This window comes from Leptidea sinapis, chromosome 16, assembly GCF_905404315.1.
Source record: "Leptidea sinapis chromosome 16, ilLepSina1.1, whole genome shotgun sequence".
Lineage (NCBI taxonomy): Eukaryota > Metazoa > Arthropoda > Insecta > Lepidoptera > Pieridae > Leptidea > Leptidea sinapis.
The window spans coordinates 11,737,241-11,754,364 of NC_066280.1; the positions used below are offsets into that span (position 1 = coordinate 11,737,241).

At 36.5% G+C, this 17,124-nt stretch overlaps 1 protein-coding gene and 1 long non-coding RNA gene across 5 annotated transcripts in view; one reads left to right on the forward strand and one right to left on the reverse strand.

The window, feature by feature from the left end:
• LOC126968782 (uncharacterized) overlaps positions 1-17,124 on the forward strand; it is a 559,194-nt gene that overhangs the window by 65,604 nt on the left and 476,466 nt on the right. The gene's annotated exons all lie outside the window — the stretch shown is intronic.
• Positions 1-17,124, reverse strand: part of LOC126968699 (zinc transporter 2-like) — a 53,459-nt gene that overhangs the window by 25,992 nt on the left and 10,343 nt on the right. The window contains exon 1 of one of the 4 annotated variants that reach the window (XM_050813768.1): positions 7,951-8,059. The exons of the other annotated variants lie outside the window; for them this stretch is intronic. Coding sequence (XP_050669725.1) covers positions 7,951-7,994 — 44 coding nt within the window. The 5' untranslated portion in view covers positions 7,995-8,059. Of the gene's footprint in view, positions 1-7,950; positions 8,060-17,124 lie in introns of those variants that run through there. 4 annotated transcript variants of the gene reach the window in all.

Consider the following 17,124-nt stretch of genomic DNA (forward strand, 5'->3'; position numbering starts at 1 on the left):
TATATACAGGTAGCTTAAATGATGTTTGTTTTTTTAACTCCTGAGAAAGTTAGACAGATACAATGATTCTAATTAGTTATTCATATTAAACTATTCCTCCAATTTGATTTCTGAACAAAATTGTTGTTTTTATTTATTTAACGAACACTTTCATATTTATTCACCTTTTAAACATTCCCTGGACTTCCACAAATAATACAAGACCAAAATTAGCCAAATCGGTCCAACCATTCTCGAGATTTAGCGAGACTAACGAACAGCAATTCATTTTTATATATATATAGATAAATGTATATGTAAGTAATGGTTTAAATGTAAAAAATTTTGTTTTCAAATTTTATTTGTGTGTTAATCCTAGAAGTGAGGGTTATCACTCTAAAAACATAACGATTTGTTTAGATTTACAAGAGCGACATCTCAAGTCAATTTCCTATTGTGCACATATTGGGGTTGAGCAGGTTATCAACTGTCAAGTAGATCCTGTAGATGAAGCCACAACCTGAGAGTTGATCAAACCATACAAGATTTTATGACGATGCGTCACTCGAACGGTTAGCTCAGTTGGCAGAGCACTGGCACGGAACGCCAGAGGTCGTTCGAGTCCCGCATCGTTCATAAAATTTTGTTTCCAAATTTTATTTGTGAATGTTATGCTTTTACGCCTAAACAACTGAATCCTTCATCGCAAAAGATCTCTCATCTCGGAGGGGTTGAAATAGAGGATTGAAACTTTGTATTAAGGTACTTGAAAAGAAATAAATGTATTTAAGTTCTAGCATTTTTGAAATTTAGACCTGTGTGGGGATGAAAAAGGGGGATGAAAGTTCTATAGTTGGTAGTTAATAAAAATTTATCAACGACAGTAGTTTGTGTGCATATATTTGCAATATATGGGAATATATTATATGAGGGACTTATGGAGGTCTTGGATGGTTAGCACACCTATGAACCGAGAACACCCTATCGCACGCATGTTTTATACATACGGGGTGTATGTGAAAACATGTCTCTTTCTCACACACACACACATTTACCTCTATCCTACTAAAAATCAAAAAAAAAATATTGCGTTTTTAGTCACTGTGTAAAAGTGGAATCCTGGTGAGGTATTTTATTATCTACCACAGGCACCAGCGATCCACGATCAAAACTTTTGTATCCCCTGTATTTTTTATGTTTTCGCTGTATTGTAATTTTGGTTGTTGGTGAGAAAAATAAAGTTATTATATTTGAAATGAAAGTATATTAAATAGTAAAAAATCCTGCCCAAAGTAACAAATACTACATGGAGAAAAAATCTTTGAGACCATTATTTTCTTCGAATACCATCCGTGTATAATCGACAAAGGCTGCAAGTACTACAATAACCTTTACGGTACTTAGTTCTGGTACTGCGAAAAACAATGCAGCCTTCACTCGTAATTCGTAGATAAATAGGTAAATATATGAAAATGGGCGAACACCATTTGCTCACCTACAATACTCACGCAATGGTCAATGTGTTTTTCAGAATTGCTTACTCTAACTTATTGATTGAGTTATTTTTCAAATAAGAAATCTAACTTCCTGTAAATTTATCTAATTGCTCGAGAGATACATTTTGTGATTAGCGTGCCAACAAACTTTTTACTAGTCCGTGTTTTTATGATAGAAAATGCGAAGCCATTGGCAGAATCAGGCTGGTGTGTCTTAAAATACCTTTATAGTCTTTTTTTATGCAAATAAGGGTCGAGACGAGCAGGACGTTCAGCAGATGGTAATTGATACGCCCTGCCATCACAATGCAGTGCCGCTGAGGATTCTTGAAAAACCTCACAAAATCTGAGTCACCTTGAGACAGACGATGTCAAGTCTCATTTGCCCAGTAATTTCACTAGCTACGGCGCACTTCGGACCGAATTACAGTAATGCTTCCACATTACCGCTTCACGGCAGAAAACTGTGCAAAGGAGCCTCTGGTAAAACTCTCTAAGTCTACTGGTATAACTCTATAAATATAAAAACGGAGCCTAGATAGCGGAAGGGTAATTACAATATGATCAACACAGACTGAATCCAGCTTCGACACGCCACAAGTTAGGATATCATCCCCACCATCTTTATGTGTGGCGGTCGTCCACAATGCGGTTTTCAAAGTGCTTTCTCGTCCTCGTACTACAAAGCTGTGGAACGAGCTTCCTTGTGCGGTCTTTCCGGGACGATACGACATAAAGGCCGGCAACGCTCCTGTGATTCCTCTGGTGGGTCCACATCAAAATATCTGAAAATAGTTTACGATAATTTAGATTTTTGAGTGAGACGTAGTTAGAGAAAGAAAGATTTTTTGAAGTAAAACTTCTTTAGGTGCGACTTTGGAGTAACTCAGAATTTTCTTCTGACGGAAGTAACGCTCAGTACAAAAGTCAATTGAAAGATTTTTTTAAGCCGTTATAATTAAATGGTTTTAAAAAATATTTCAAATTATTCAGTTATATTTTTTAAAAATCTCCAGGTGTATAGTTTGTTTTATTACTACCATTGCAATAAATCTATACTAATATTATAAAGCTGCAGTGTTTGTTTGTTTGTTTGTTTGAACGCGCTAATCTCTGGTACTACTGGTCCGATTTGAATGATTCTTTCAGTGTTGGGTAGTCCATTTATCGAGGAAGGCTATAGGCAATGTTTTTTTTCAAAATTAGGGATCCGTAATAAAATTGCTATTTTGTAACACAAGGTGTAAAATCGAAAACCTATTTTTGCGTGCGCTGCAAAAACTATTGACAATAGAACAAAATGATGTACAGGCTATAATATAGGCAATATTTTATTACTTATAAAACTATCGCGTGAATTATACTTTATATGGCAAAACAACGTTTGCCGGGTCAGCTAGTAATATATAAACCTTCAGAAATTTTTCTGACATTTGCGGTATTCGCTAATTTGTTTTTGGTTTCTTCGCCCATTATAAGGACAAGCAAAGGGTTCGAGCCCATACAGCCACATTTGTTAATATTCATTAACAACATCATATTGATATGTGCTAATGATAATCTAACCTTCAATTTCTTATTATCAATTATTTTATTTACTGAGTGAAAATTTTAAAATGTGCGAATAGTAGTATTAAATTATAAATCTTAATATATATAAACTACGTGACACGTTGTTTGTCCGCGATGGACTCCTAAACTAATGAACGGATGTAAATGGGGATTACTTCATGGAGTGCAGTTTAGTTCAACTTGAGAGATAGGATAGTTTTTATTTCGATTTGGGACCCATAATTATTTTTATTTCGAATATTTGTTTTGTATGGACATATTTTCTGTGAGACAATTTATTGACGCACGGTTTGACAGTTCTGCTGTGAAACAATTTCATTATAACAACAGGGAGCGTATTCTACGAAATAATTCTTGATGTTATGAAATATTGTTGACAAATTCAGTCAGTAGTTTTATTTATTATGTACAGAACAACGTCAACGTCAGCTAGTAGAATATAAAATGAAAATAATAATATGTCAAATAAAATGGCGGAATCCCAGGAACATTTTACTCTTTCATCAAAAATAACAAAAGAGAAAATCAAGACCCTGATAATGACTTGACCTGTAAAGTAAGTGTTTATTTTCTTGTGAATAATAATATCAAAACATAACATTATAGCATTCTTTGTAAAATATATAAAATCTCACTTGATACAATAATATTAATATATTATATTAATAAACGCATTAATTTTATTTTAGGTAGAGAAAATGCCAACTTTGCTCAAAGAAGTCAGCGTTTCCGAGAAAAAAAAATCTAACAATGCTCCTAGCTCTCCAGTAATACGTGAGTGCTTTGTTCGTAACACGGCTTCATTTAATGTATATATAATTTAATATATTTATGTATCTGTTAGTAATTCCTAAAGTTAATTATTATAAAATTTTACTTCCTTCGCGCGTAAAGGTTACACACACATACCATTTTTTTCATTTGAAACGTATAGTAAATACAAAAGACTTTAAGGCGATACTAAATGCCAGCGACCTTGAGCGATATGAGTTCACGGCTGCCGGCTTGCCATCTATATAACAAAGCCAATATTTTCAAAATTCTTACGTGGAAAACAGTTTATTTGTTTACAATCCTCGTTATTCACTACTAATCTGAATAAATCAACCTACACAAAAAAGTACAAGCTATAAGAATAACTTTTCTGAGAGAAGTACCAAAAAAATGCGTCACGCCATGCCAAAAATCTTGTTTAACTTCAAAGAAATGTGGTAGTTCAAAAAGGCTCGGCAGTGTTAACTTTAACCAACAGCAAGAATTAGCAACCTACAAATAAGACTTAAGGATATGTGTAACAGGATTAAGTAGTGTTCATAGCTTGAAATACTATACTTTCACCACAAAACTTGTCTAAAAACACCATGTTTGCGTGTTTTCTGCTTACTCTTCGCCTTAAGGCTGGGGACCGAGCCAAGGGCCTCGAGGAATCGAGCGGAGCTAAGTTACCTCTCTCGCACAAGATCGCCATAGTTTTAATTCAGAATTAGAAGAATTTTTAATTTAATCACAAACATAATACAATTTTCTTTACAAAACTATGTCATGTTAAATAGTATTGGTGTACAATCAATAAATTTATGTACAAATTAATGAATTTAAATCAAATATATATATAAATATAACACATTCTCATAAGAAAAATTTTAACTAAGGATTTACATTCACAAAAAGAATAAACATGCAAAAAATTCTAACAAGACAAGCCGTCAATACTTGCTTAATAAAACCTAGAACAAAATATGAAACAAGAAATATATTATACGAAGAGGCAAAATTGTATAACAACCTACCAAAAGATATGAAAGAATTACAATCATTAAATGTTTTAAAAAAAAAAACGTTAAAACAACACATTTTGAAGGATTTCTCATAACTTATTTGTTAGACCGCTTCCGGCTATGACTATGAACGAGACCTTAATATACATATACCCTCATAGCTGTAGTAGGTATTTCATTAATTACTATTAACATTTATTTTATACGCTACCCACATATCGTTATTAATGTATCTACCTGATTAGTATTGATTGTATCCCTGTGTAATTATTGTAACTTTAAATATAACGACTTAAATTATGTATAGTATATACACTACGTGAATGAAATAAGAATGAATTAATAAGTGAATTTGTATTCTTTTTGAGATAATAAATATTCTGAAATCATACATATTTTATGATTCTAGATTGAATGATAAGAATGGCTCCGACTATAAAAGTTAGGGGTATTTTGGTGATTTTGATTCGCAATTCTATAAAAAATGGAAATGGTAAGAAAAAAATTATTTTCTTCTCATATTCTGTAGACATACAATTATTTTTATGTAAAAATATAAGCTATATATATAAACCATCAAGAACTGATTTCAACTATGCGCTATTTTGGCGATTTCTTGGGATAGCAGCCTTAAGTAAATTTATGAAAGAAACAAAAAACAAAAACTGAAAATGTTTGCTGGTTTGAAAACCAACGTTGATCTTCAGTTGGGCCATTTGGTGACGTCACGATAAATATCTTAATACATATAAATCCAGTGTCTTGATGTTTGTTCCCAGTGATCTCCTAAACCAGGGGTGCTCAAACGGTCGATCGGGATCGACAGGTCAATCGCGAGTGCTTTTTGAGTCGATCTCGAGAAAAATATCCGGTATAATAAACTAAAATCGGTAATTACGTATCTTATGAAAAGTATGCTCAGGACATGCAGTGTCACGCTTCAATATCCAAAGTCACTATTTAGTTAAGCTTAGAACTTTAGAACGCGTTTGTTTTGTAAGAACCAATAAACTCGCAATTTTGAATAATAATTATGAGTTTTTTCATTGACATTTAAGGACAGACCTACACTTACCATGACTAAAAAAATGCATATTTTGCGCAAAACTAATATCTTTGTCATCGTGACACTCTACCTAGACGACAATCCTTCATCACACATACTTGAAGCCTCTCAGAGTCGATCGATCGTAGTCTAACAATTTTGAGGTAGATCGGCAGCAGTTCAAGCTTGAGCACCCCTGTCCTAAACTAATGAACGTATTTTAATGGGGATTCATTACTTCATGGAGTGCATTTTAGTCCAACTTGAGAGATAGGATTTTTTTTTTATTTCGATTTGGGACCCAGAATTATTTTTAATTACAATATTTGTTTTGTATGGACATAAGGATATGGACATATTTTCTATGAGAGAATTTATTTACGCACGGTGTGATAGTTCTGCTGTGAAACAATTTCATTATAATAACAGGGAGAATATTTTACGAAATATTTCTTGATGTTATTAAATATTATTGACAAATTCATAAAAAAACACTATCTTATTTAATATGTACAGAACAAAGTCTGTTGGGTCAGCTAGTTATATATACAGTGCAGTGATACTGTTGGTTCAGGCTGCCACGTGGACTCTTAACTTGTACACGCAACTGTGCAATGAACACGTGCATCGGTGAAGTTACGCATCTCGTTAAAATAATATTACACTATACAAAAGCAATTTATATGAAATATATTAAACCGCGTTACTGCGAAGCGCTTCACAGATACAACTATTTGTATAATAATTTTTTATTTCTAAGTTTACAAAAGTGTATACATGAGTAATTTGAGATTTGCCTCAGTTATTAAATTTACCAAAAAAAATAAAACATTTAAGTACTACTAATACACTCACAATAGCGCTCTTACAGAGAAGAAACGCTATCTAATGGTTGCTTACGCGGGAAAAGGCTTGTAAGTAATCGTTCAAAAAATATCATAATACTAACAATAATATAATCTGCGGTATTCCAAGTATAACCTTATTTAAGTGAAAGTGTTTTTACTTTTTATAGGAAAATTCGGAATCTCTGTTGATTTTTGGTTAGCCGTCGAAGTATTTTCAAATCCCAGCCCATAAGTTATAAGACATAAGATGTTAAGTCTCATTTGCCCACTAATTTCACTAGCTACAACGCCTTTTTTGATGCGCATCTTTTTCGTATAAATACTGCGAAACCATCGTCATTAGCTTATATTTAACAATAATCGTAACCACGTAAAAAATGTGGGTATTCAAATATTAAGCGAGGCATATTAGGATTTAGGGGTGTGTTATCGAAAAGCAAGATACGACTGGGATTTTTTATGTGGTTCACGGGCAAAATTGAGTCTTTAGGTAATATAATCTGCGGTATTCTAAGTCTAACCTTCTTTAAGTGAAACTTGTTTTTACTTTTTATAGGAAAATTCGGAATCTCTGTTGATTTTTGGTTAGCCGTCGACGTATTTGCAAATCCCTGCCTCCGAATCGACGACTCAACCGATAGTTTCTATCCGTGGATTTACAAGAAAACAGTAACAAGACTTAACATCTTATGCAAAGAGTATTTAAATACTACATTATAAGAGGCAGGACTGTATAAGTAAGAATTGATATTTAGTTTAGTATGAAACGTGCAGTGAATTGACATAAGTTTGAAATAGTAGTAATTACTGTATCGCGATTGGCTACGAAGTATAATGCGGATCAGTTTGAAAGCGAACAGTTGCATAAAACGTAGTGGATTTCGGCTATATCCGTTTTTTACAAGATTAAAGCCTCATGTGTCAATATATCAATGACTGCACGTTTCATACAATCGCGCGAATCGCTTTTTTCTAAGAGAGTTTCGCTAGGCTGATCTTATGTCTGAAGGTGACGAGCGCAATTGTAGTGTCGCTCAGAATTCTTGCGTTATTCAAATAATCCTGAGCGGCACTGCATTGCGTATCAATTACCATCAGCTGAACATCCTTTTCGTCGCGTCCCTTATTTTCATTAAAAAAAACCAACACGTGCAATCAGAGTACGGTTTACTCACTACGCTAGAGATCAGGAGATAATGACCTTTGCCTACGTACAGAAAAAAAAAACTCACAGCAACAACGGCTTGGTGTCTTCGGCCATGATGACAACGGTCATGCAGTATCCATCACGAAACACCAGCAGGCAGCACTGGCGGCACTAGAAGCCGGTGGAACTCCAGGACATACACTAGCGCAGTGCTACCGACTCGAGGCCGCGGCGCTCCTCAACTTACAGTATTTGATAAGATGCAAATACTGGTGATAACGGACGCTCTGGGACTGTTTACTTATAGACGGAGTACTCGATTAAAATCACCATCGAATACCTCAAAAACGTAATTAGCTTATATATTTTTTATGACACTAAGGGACGAGACGAGCAAGAGGTTCAGCTGATGGTAATTCATACGCCCTTTACAATGCAGTGCCGCTTACTACCCTTGAAAAACACAAAACTTCTGAGCGGCACTTCAACTGCGCTCGTCACCTTGAGACATAAGTTGTTAAGTCTCATTTGCCCACTAATTTCACTAGCTACAACGCCTTTTCTGATGCGCATCTTTTTCGTATAATGGCTGCGAAACCATCGTTATAAGCTAATATTTAACAATAAACGTAACCACGTAAAAAGATGTGGGTATTCAAATATTAAGCGAGGCATTAGGATTTAGGGGTGTGTTATCGAAAAGCGGGATACGACTGGGATTTTTTATGTGGTTCACGAGCAAACTTGAGTCTTTTGGGGATTAATATGAACAAGTTTCATTTCTAGTACAGTCATATGCAAAACCACACATGTTAGAAGCGTCATCATTGATATGCAGAAGCAACAGTGTAGGAGATAAAATATAGCCTTGGGGTACTCCAGTGTTCATGGGGTCGGGTTTGAAGAATATCCGTCGACAGCAACATGTATGCTATGCCCAGAGATGCATAAAATCTCGGGAAGTCCTAATGATGGTAGTTTTGAGAGAAGCGCCTTTCCATATAATATCGAATGCCTTTTCCATATCCATACAAACTGCCAGGCCTTCTCCATTGCTTTTATAGCCGAGAGAAGGCCGTACTGTCTTCCCGACAGCCATGATAAATGGCAACAAAAATTGTTTCCCAACAAACAGACAACTATCAAGAGAAGTTTTGAAGAGAAGAAACGAATTCACCGTTTTGACACACGACTTATTATAACAAATATTGTGCAATATAAGTATCCATCAGTTAATTTAACCTTCACTTTGTATTTGTCGTAGCTCCATCTATCTGTCCCTAAATCAACAATAGGTACAATGTATTGAGTGACTGATATGGGCTATCTATCAGAAATAACAAGAATAATTTAACTGCCTTACTAATAATTACAGGCTGGCTTACTATAAAATATAAAATCAATTAGAATAGACACGCTTATGTTGCTGGTAACCTTCATTTAAACTAATTTTACTGATCGCATAATACATTTGCAATATATTATTCCGAAAATTCAGATTTCTTTTAAAAAAAACTCATTCTCTTCGAATATTAATACTCCTTTCAAATAATAATTCAACTTTGGAAATACAGAGAAATAACTGGGGTCAAACCTTTCCATTGTGTATGTGAATATAAGGGACGAGACGAGCAGGATGTTCAGCTGATGGTAATTGATACGGCCTAACCGTTACAATGTAGTGCCACTCAGGATTCTTGAAAAACCCAAAAATTCTGACCGGCACTACTATTGCGCGCGTCACCTTGAGATACGAGATCTTAAGACTCATTTGCCCAGTAATTTCACTAGCTACGGCGCCCTTCAGACCGAAACACAATATCACGCATTATACCTGCTTCATAGATTAGACGCCGTTGTGGTACCCATAATCTAGCCGGCTTCGGTCGGTTTGCCTTTCGGCTACCGATGCGATGGTGAGAAATTATGAATATTGTAAAATGAAGATTATTTTATTTAATATTATGCACCTCTTTTTCATTATTAAGCTATTGCATAGCTTCTATCGCGGGCCTTGAGTGTGGAGACCTAATCCAGAAATTCCGTAACGAAAATAACTTAACACTTACTTACTAGATCTATATAGATATTTTGCCTCCGTCGTCAGTCACGTCAGTTGCCGTGGAACAGCGGTTATTACGTATGCTTATTGTGCAGAAGACCCCAGGCTTGAGCCTGGGGTACATCTTGATTTTTTTTTAATTTCTTTATTTTTTTTATCACGTTTTTTTAATTTTTATTATTATTATGACAAGCATTAGCAAGCATTATTTAGTTTCACCTGTCCCGTTGTCTGTCTGTTATCAGATCTTGCAAGTAAAATTTTACTCACTTCCCGTTTGCTTTTTTTTTAATTAATTTTATCAAAAAAAATACTGCATAAATAAAATAAATAAATAATTATTATTGCATAAGCTGATAAAAAATGCTATGCAATAGCTTTACCGCGGCAGTCCCGAGTGCCAAACGTCTTTTATTTTGTATCCTTTATTAACCCTCTGAAATGTTAGTAATATTTTATTTCTTCCACAAAAGCTGGCAGCGATAGAGCGGAGATACAGTCCACTGACGGACGGATAGCGGATTTTTAAGAATACGCAAAACTTTGGTTTCCCGTCCGAGTATATTATGGAACCCTAAAATTGAGTTCACTACTGTTTGCGCTACCTCGATGTATACAAAATATTTAAATCTGGTATTTTCTTTCATTACTGCGAGTGTTATACTTTTAAATAAAACACTTTTTAAAGAATTAATACGGGTGTGATTGTAAGTTTGTTTTTACATATGATTTTTGCGTTAAAGTTACATTTTTATTCAAATTCAAATATTTTTATTCAAAATTAGATGTGACATCACTTATTGAAAGTCTAAAAAACTACCACCCATTCCAAAATGAATGCCTCAGACCTGAGAAGAATGGGCGCAAGAATAATAATAATAATAAAATATTTTGCTTTGAACTTAATTTAAGGACACAATATCAGCTTATTACAAATATACATTAAGACAAAAGGGAGTAGGCTCAGCTTATGCTGCTTGAAATAATATTTTCATGCAGCGCTGGTTTTCAGTCATTCCCATCTCCCTAAGGTGTAAGGTTCCCACCTTACACCTTAGGGTGTACATAGTAAAGAGGGCAAACTAATAACGATTACAATGCAGATCTAAACTTATTCTAAATGTATCAACCTCTGTACAAACAAACAAACTCAGCGGGCTTTTTTTTTTAACAAAAAATATTATGTTAACATATTATTGTACAATTAAACTTATTATTTAATAGCCGGTCGCTCCATTCCCAATCTGTGGTATCATTAAGAAAGTCATTTATGTTATAGTAACCTTTACCACACAAACGTTTTTTAACAATTCTTTTAAATAACGTAATACTTTTGTTTGGAACATTTTCTAGGATTTTGTTGTAAAAGCATATACATCGCCCCACAAAATACTTACTAACTCGACTTAGCCGAGTCGTAGGCATTATAAGCTTATTCTGTTCCTGGTGTTAACATTATGGTTATGACAGTTTCTGGCAAATTCACTTATGTGCCAATGTACATACATAACATTATCATATTATTATAGTTAACCCGACGTTTCAAGACCTTACCAGATCTCATTTTCAGGGGGACAATAAAAAATCTATTGTAATAACACATACTCACACACATACACACACACACATACACATACACAAACAAACACACAACACACGCCCTTAAAATATATAATATAAAATAGTTTTGGTGTTCATAATTTGTTGCATAACTTCCACTGTTAGACCTTAAAATATGTTGATGTTTGTTATTTGACATTTTACAATGCACAACTGGGAAGAGACTGACCCCCATGTCACGGGCTGTCCTAGTTTGGGGGTCGAGGGTAATTTTAAGCAAAAATGTATTTTTTTTGCAACAAATAAAGATTTATTATTACTATTAAAATACAGTTACAATTACACGCGTTTTAATCCTTTAGAGGTGTTTTATTTATATATCTTTCATTCTAGTTCAAAATATCTATCAGTCACTGTTACCAACTATAGATAGGTAAGTACTTCGGAGAACGTCAACGGAATAAAATTAATAATTTCATTGTTGCCGTATTGTACTATTAAATTAACATTAATTAGGACGTGGACATTTAGAACATGCTTCAGAGAAACAAATATCCGTAAAATCTCCACATTGTGTGGCAGTTGATCATTGAACATCCACACAATGCATGATAAACGACACTCGAGGACAATAATGTTCAACCACGTGATGCAGCAGGTAATATTAGCAATTGTCTAAAATCAGAATAAGAATCCATAATCTAGACGGCACCCTGTGCAAAGAAGCCTCTAACTGGTGAAATCGGACCCGATTTTGCTACACACGCGCTGACGATCCCTAGACGATAATCGGCCCTAAATCGTGAGCTCGCCTGAACCATTTTCTCAGTTAGGGTTTATAATAATAATTACGATTACCTACGCACTATGCGATCTAGGGTGTTCCCCACCAATATAATGCCTCTGATTTTAGGGCCGTGACTAGACTCTTTTATTCCGATCAACATTGTCCTCAGTAATGCGATAGCTTGCATGCGGCTGATCATAATATGATACACACACACGCCGTTGTGGTACCCATAATCTAGCCAGCATCCTGTGCAAAGGAGCCTTACACTGGCCTCTCTGTCAGTCAGTGAGCTCTATCTTATAAACCCAAGTCCGATAAAGAATGACCGATTCTGGTTTGTCTATTTGTGCGTTAGCTAGTCCCCCGAAATCAACTCGGCACACCAAATAATCTTTAAATATTGGGGTAACGTTTAACCGAATCCGCAACGTATTTTCGAAGTTGTGTTTGTCTCCGGCCACAAACAGATTTGATAAGGTATCGATAGGCGGCGCGACAGTCAAAACAAACAGTGTTATCACTTAACGCCTGCCTTTAATGGGTAAAGCCCGGTTTCCACCAAAGCGGAGAGGAGATGTGAGCTGTGTTTCTAGCAACGCTTTCGGGTGTGCGAGGCCCGAGGAGAAGGCAGCGGGGAAAAGGGCGCTCAAGCGCAGGCCGTCCGGCCTCTCTCCTTCCCACAAGCACACAGCCGGTCCAAGGTTCGAGTCCCCTTAGGAGATGCACCCGCGATTGTTGCGGTCGCTATAAAAGCCTTCAGGGCTGACAGCACGAGTCCGATATATGGGTCCCGATTCGGGGTTTTCAGTGCGTAAATGTATGTTCCTTCTCTCCAAAAAAAAGCCGCCAAGCCGATCGCCTACATGTATCTCTGCTCCGCCCGCCGCTTATCGCTCGACGCGGCACGAAATTCTATAGAAAAATGAAACATCTCCTCTCCTCTCCCCTTGATCCATTTCCACCGAAGCTAAGCGGAGTGGAGATGTGGAAATAACGAAATCTGATCGAATATATAGTCTTGATAATGTAATGTTAATCATAGGCACATAAGTGAATTTGCTAGAAACTGTCATTAACATAATGTTAACACCCAGCAACAGACATAAACTTAAAATGCCTCCTACTCGGCTAAGTCGAGTTAGTAAGTCTTCTGTGGGGCGATGTATATGCTTTTACAACAAGATCCCAGAAAATATTCAAAACAAAAGTATTACGTTATTCAAAAGAATTTTTAAAAAACGTTTGTGTGGTAACGTTTACTATAACATAGATGACTTTCTTAATGATACCACAGATTGAGAATGAAGCGATCACCCTCAGGCTATTAAATAATAAGTTTAATTGTACAATATTACTTTGTAAACATATTTTTTTGATGAAAAAATAAAGCCCGCTGAGTTTGTTGCGCCTATTCTTCTCAGGTCTGAGGCATTCGTTTTGGAATGGGTGGTAGTTTTTGACTTTCAATAAGTGATGTCACATCCTATTTTGAATAAAAAAAAAATGATGTGGTGTCGTGGGATACCAGGTAGGAAAGAAGTTCCTTAAGCTAATGTAGAATCGACACAAATTGCAAAAAAAATCGTGCTCAATTTTATGTAGGTTTTCTTGATTTTTCTCTTAAATTTTGCTGATTAGTTTTTATTTAAGTACAAGAAAGTATTTAGGAAATTCAGTATTTTAGGAAATAATAAATTACTTAAAATAAAAAAACATCGTAATTCAAATTATCAACTAAAATAACAAAATATTATGTCTCTTTATTTTATGTGTGTCATGTATGCGACTGTCGCGCCTGCGCACGTCTCATTTAACGGTTTTATTCCACGCACTTTTGTCCACGGACTTTTTCTTACGGTTTTACTATCACATTTTTTTCAGGTCGGTCGCGCAGCAAAATCCCTATCCCCTCCAAGCCTGCCGTAAGGAATTTCGTTCCAATAATTGTATTTGAATATCGTTGAAAACATCTCTCGTCTCCGCTTCGGTGGACACCGGGCCTTATATTATATTGACACAGTGGATTCTTCGCCGGTTGTCAACTATAGTAGGCAGTAGCCGCACACAACTGCTAACAATCTCTGTTATGATTCGCCAACATGAGGCCAACTACGATCATGTTACGCATCGTTATCGAATTTATAAATACTGATTCACAGTAATGGGCTGGATGTAATAATGAACAAATCTACTAATTTGATAAATGTGAATGTTAGTTTGTATGTTACGCATTCACTCCTAAACTACAGAACGGATTTTGATAAAATTTAGTACAGATATAGACTAGAGCTTGAAAAAGGACTTAAGCTACCTTTTATTGCAAACAAAATAAATGGAGGGGTTGAAGTAGGAGATGGCAGTTTGTATGGAAATTCGTCATTATCGAAGATAAAACCACGAAACTTTGTATTTAGGCACTTGATAAGATAAACATTTGTTCGAGCATTTTCGAAACTTTGACCTACATGGGGATGAAATAGGAGATTAAAGTTCACAGGGAAATACTATTAAAGACACTGCCCACAATGATAAGGTATATGCGCTGTAGGTATCATATACAGCAGCGGAAAAAGCAGTTTGTATGTGTATTATTTGAAAAGTATCCTAAAAGATAAAAAAAATTGCCTAAAGTTACTATTCAACGCGGACGAAGTCGCGGGTAAAAGCTAGTTGAATAATAAACCTAATTGCAAAAAGAGGGCCACTCAAAACTTTCTGTACAACTGTGGAAATCTTAAACAAAAAAGGTTTTATATGCACAATTAATTAAAAACAGTAGACTACATATTAAAAAGTAATCGCGCGCAATAAAATGTTCCAAATTTCAAAGTTATTTAAAAATATTGTAGTGCCACTCAGAATTTTTGGGGTTTTTCAAGAATCCTGAGCGACACTGCATTGTAATGGGCAGGGCGCATCAATTAACATCAGCTGAACGTCCTACTCGTCTCGTCCCTGATTTTCATTAAAAAAAATAAGTTGAGTTGGGATCCGCCAATAAGTTGAGTTGATTTAGATTGGTCACAAGGAAGTTCCAATCTCAATCCCATTGAGCATGGGTGTATGGAAGAATGAAGACTGCTTAACAGATAATCTCTGGAATAGGGTAACAAAGATTTATCCACTCTGTGAGGCACTATGCGTTAAGATACCTAAAACACATACCTTCCATAAAAACTATCACATACAGCTATATGAGAAAGATGCTGACCAGTCAGGTGTAAACGAATTAAGAATTTACACAGACGGCTCGAAAATGGCTACTGGAACTGGTGCCGGCATATTCTCACAGGAACTAAACATACACATTTCCATACCCTTAGGCACACACAGCTCCATCTTCCAATGTGAGTGCGTAGCCATCAAGGAAGCCGCCAGCGCTATATTAAGAAGGAAGGTACATGGCCACAGCATCAGATTTTTTTCGGACAGTATGGCGGTACTAACAGCGCTGAAGGATACCACATACAACTCAGCACTAATACACGAATGTCACCAAACCCTGGAGCAAGTTGCCTCTTATAACCGGGTAACTCTGCAATGGATCAAGGGACATAGCGGTTCGTTGGGAAATGATGCAGCGGATGAGCTTGCAAGGCGGGCATCGGCAAATATATATAGTGACTGGTCCATTGCCACTTCTGCCACTGCCCTTCAGCCAAATGCGCTCTCTCACCAACGACCTACACAACATTCTACCGCATTTATCACGGGGAGTGTTCCGAAGAGCTGTTTAACCTGATTCCTGCCGCCGAATTCCACCTTCGCACGACACGCCACAAGTTAGGATATCATCCTCACCATCTGGATGTGTGGCGGTCCTCCACAGAGCGGTTTTCAAGGAACTTTCTTCCACGTACTACAAAGCTGTGGAATGAGCTTCCTTGTGCGGTGTTTCAGGGACGATACGACATGGGAACCTTCAAAAAAAGCGCGCACACCTTCCTTAAAGGCCGGCAACGCTCCTGTGATTCCTCTGGTGTTGCAAGAGATTGTGGTGATCACTTAACAACAGGTGACCCGTACGCTCGTTGGTCCTCCTATTCCATAAAAAAAAACACCCGATGGATGAATTTCTCAAGCTGTAGACAGTCGAAGGAGGCGATACCTGCACTAACGCCCAAACTGACACGTAGTCTTATCAGCCTCAACAGACATGACATCCGTATAATGGTGGGCACCCTAACGGGTCACACATTACTAAACAAACACCTTTTCACAATCGGCGTAACGGACAGTCCTAAGTGCAGAGGCTGTCTGACCGAAGACGAAACGGTCGCTCACGTAATCCTGGAATGCGCGGGGGTGGCCAACCAACGGGCAAAAACCTTAACCAATACGAGGTCGCTCCAAGAAGTCTGTGAACACCCCAGGAATGTTCTGAACTTCTGGAAGGAGCTGGGCTGGTTGGAGTAACTGGCCATTACTGCACGCAAAATGGACCCATGCTAGTTGTTTAATTGCGGAAACAGGAGCCCCTATACCATACCATACCCATTGAGCATCTATGGAACTTTCTAAAACGACTTTTTAGAGCTGTCAGACACCCAGCTCCACAAAACATCCGAGAACTTAAAATTGCTATTACGACCGAATGGGAGCGTATACGTAAGAACTCATAAAATCCTCGTCTAAAGGATGCCACGAAGAATTTCAGCAGTTATTTCGGCCAGTGGAGGCCACACTCGATATTATTTTTTTATTTTATTGTTTGTAACTTTTAGTAAGTAAATAAAGGATAAAGTGAATTGAAATTACCATATGTTTCTTATCCAAACTCGCACGAGACTCAGAGACTCAGTCTCGTGCCAGTGTTTGGCGAGTCAACATGTCCTGTGGATGCTTCG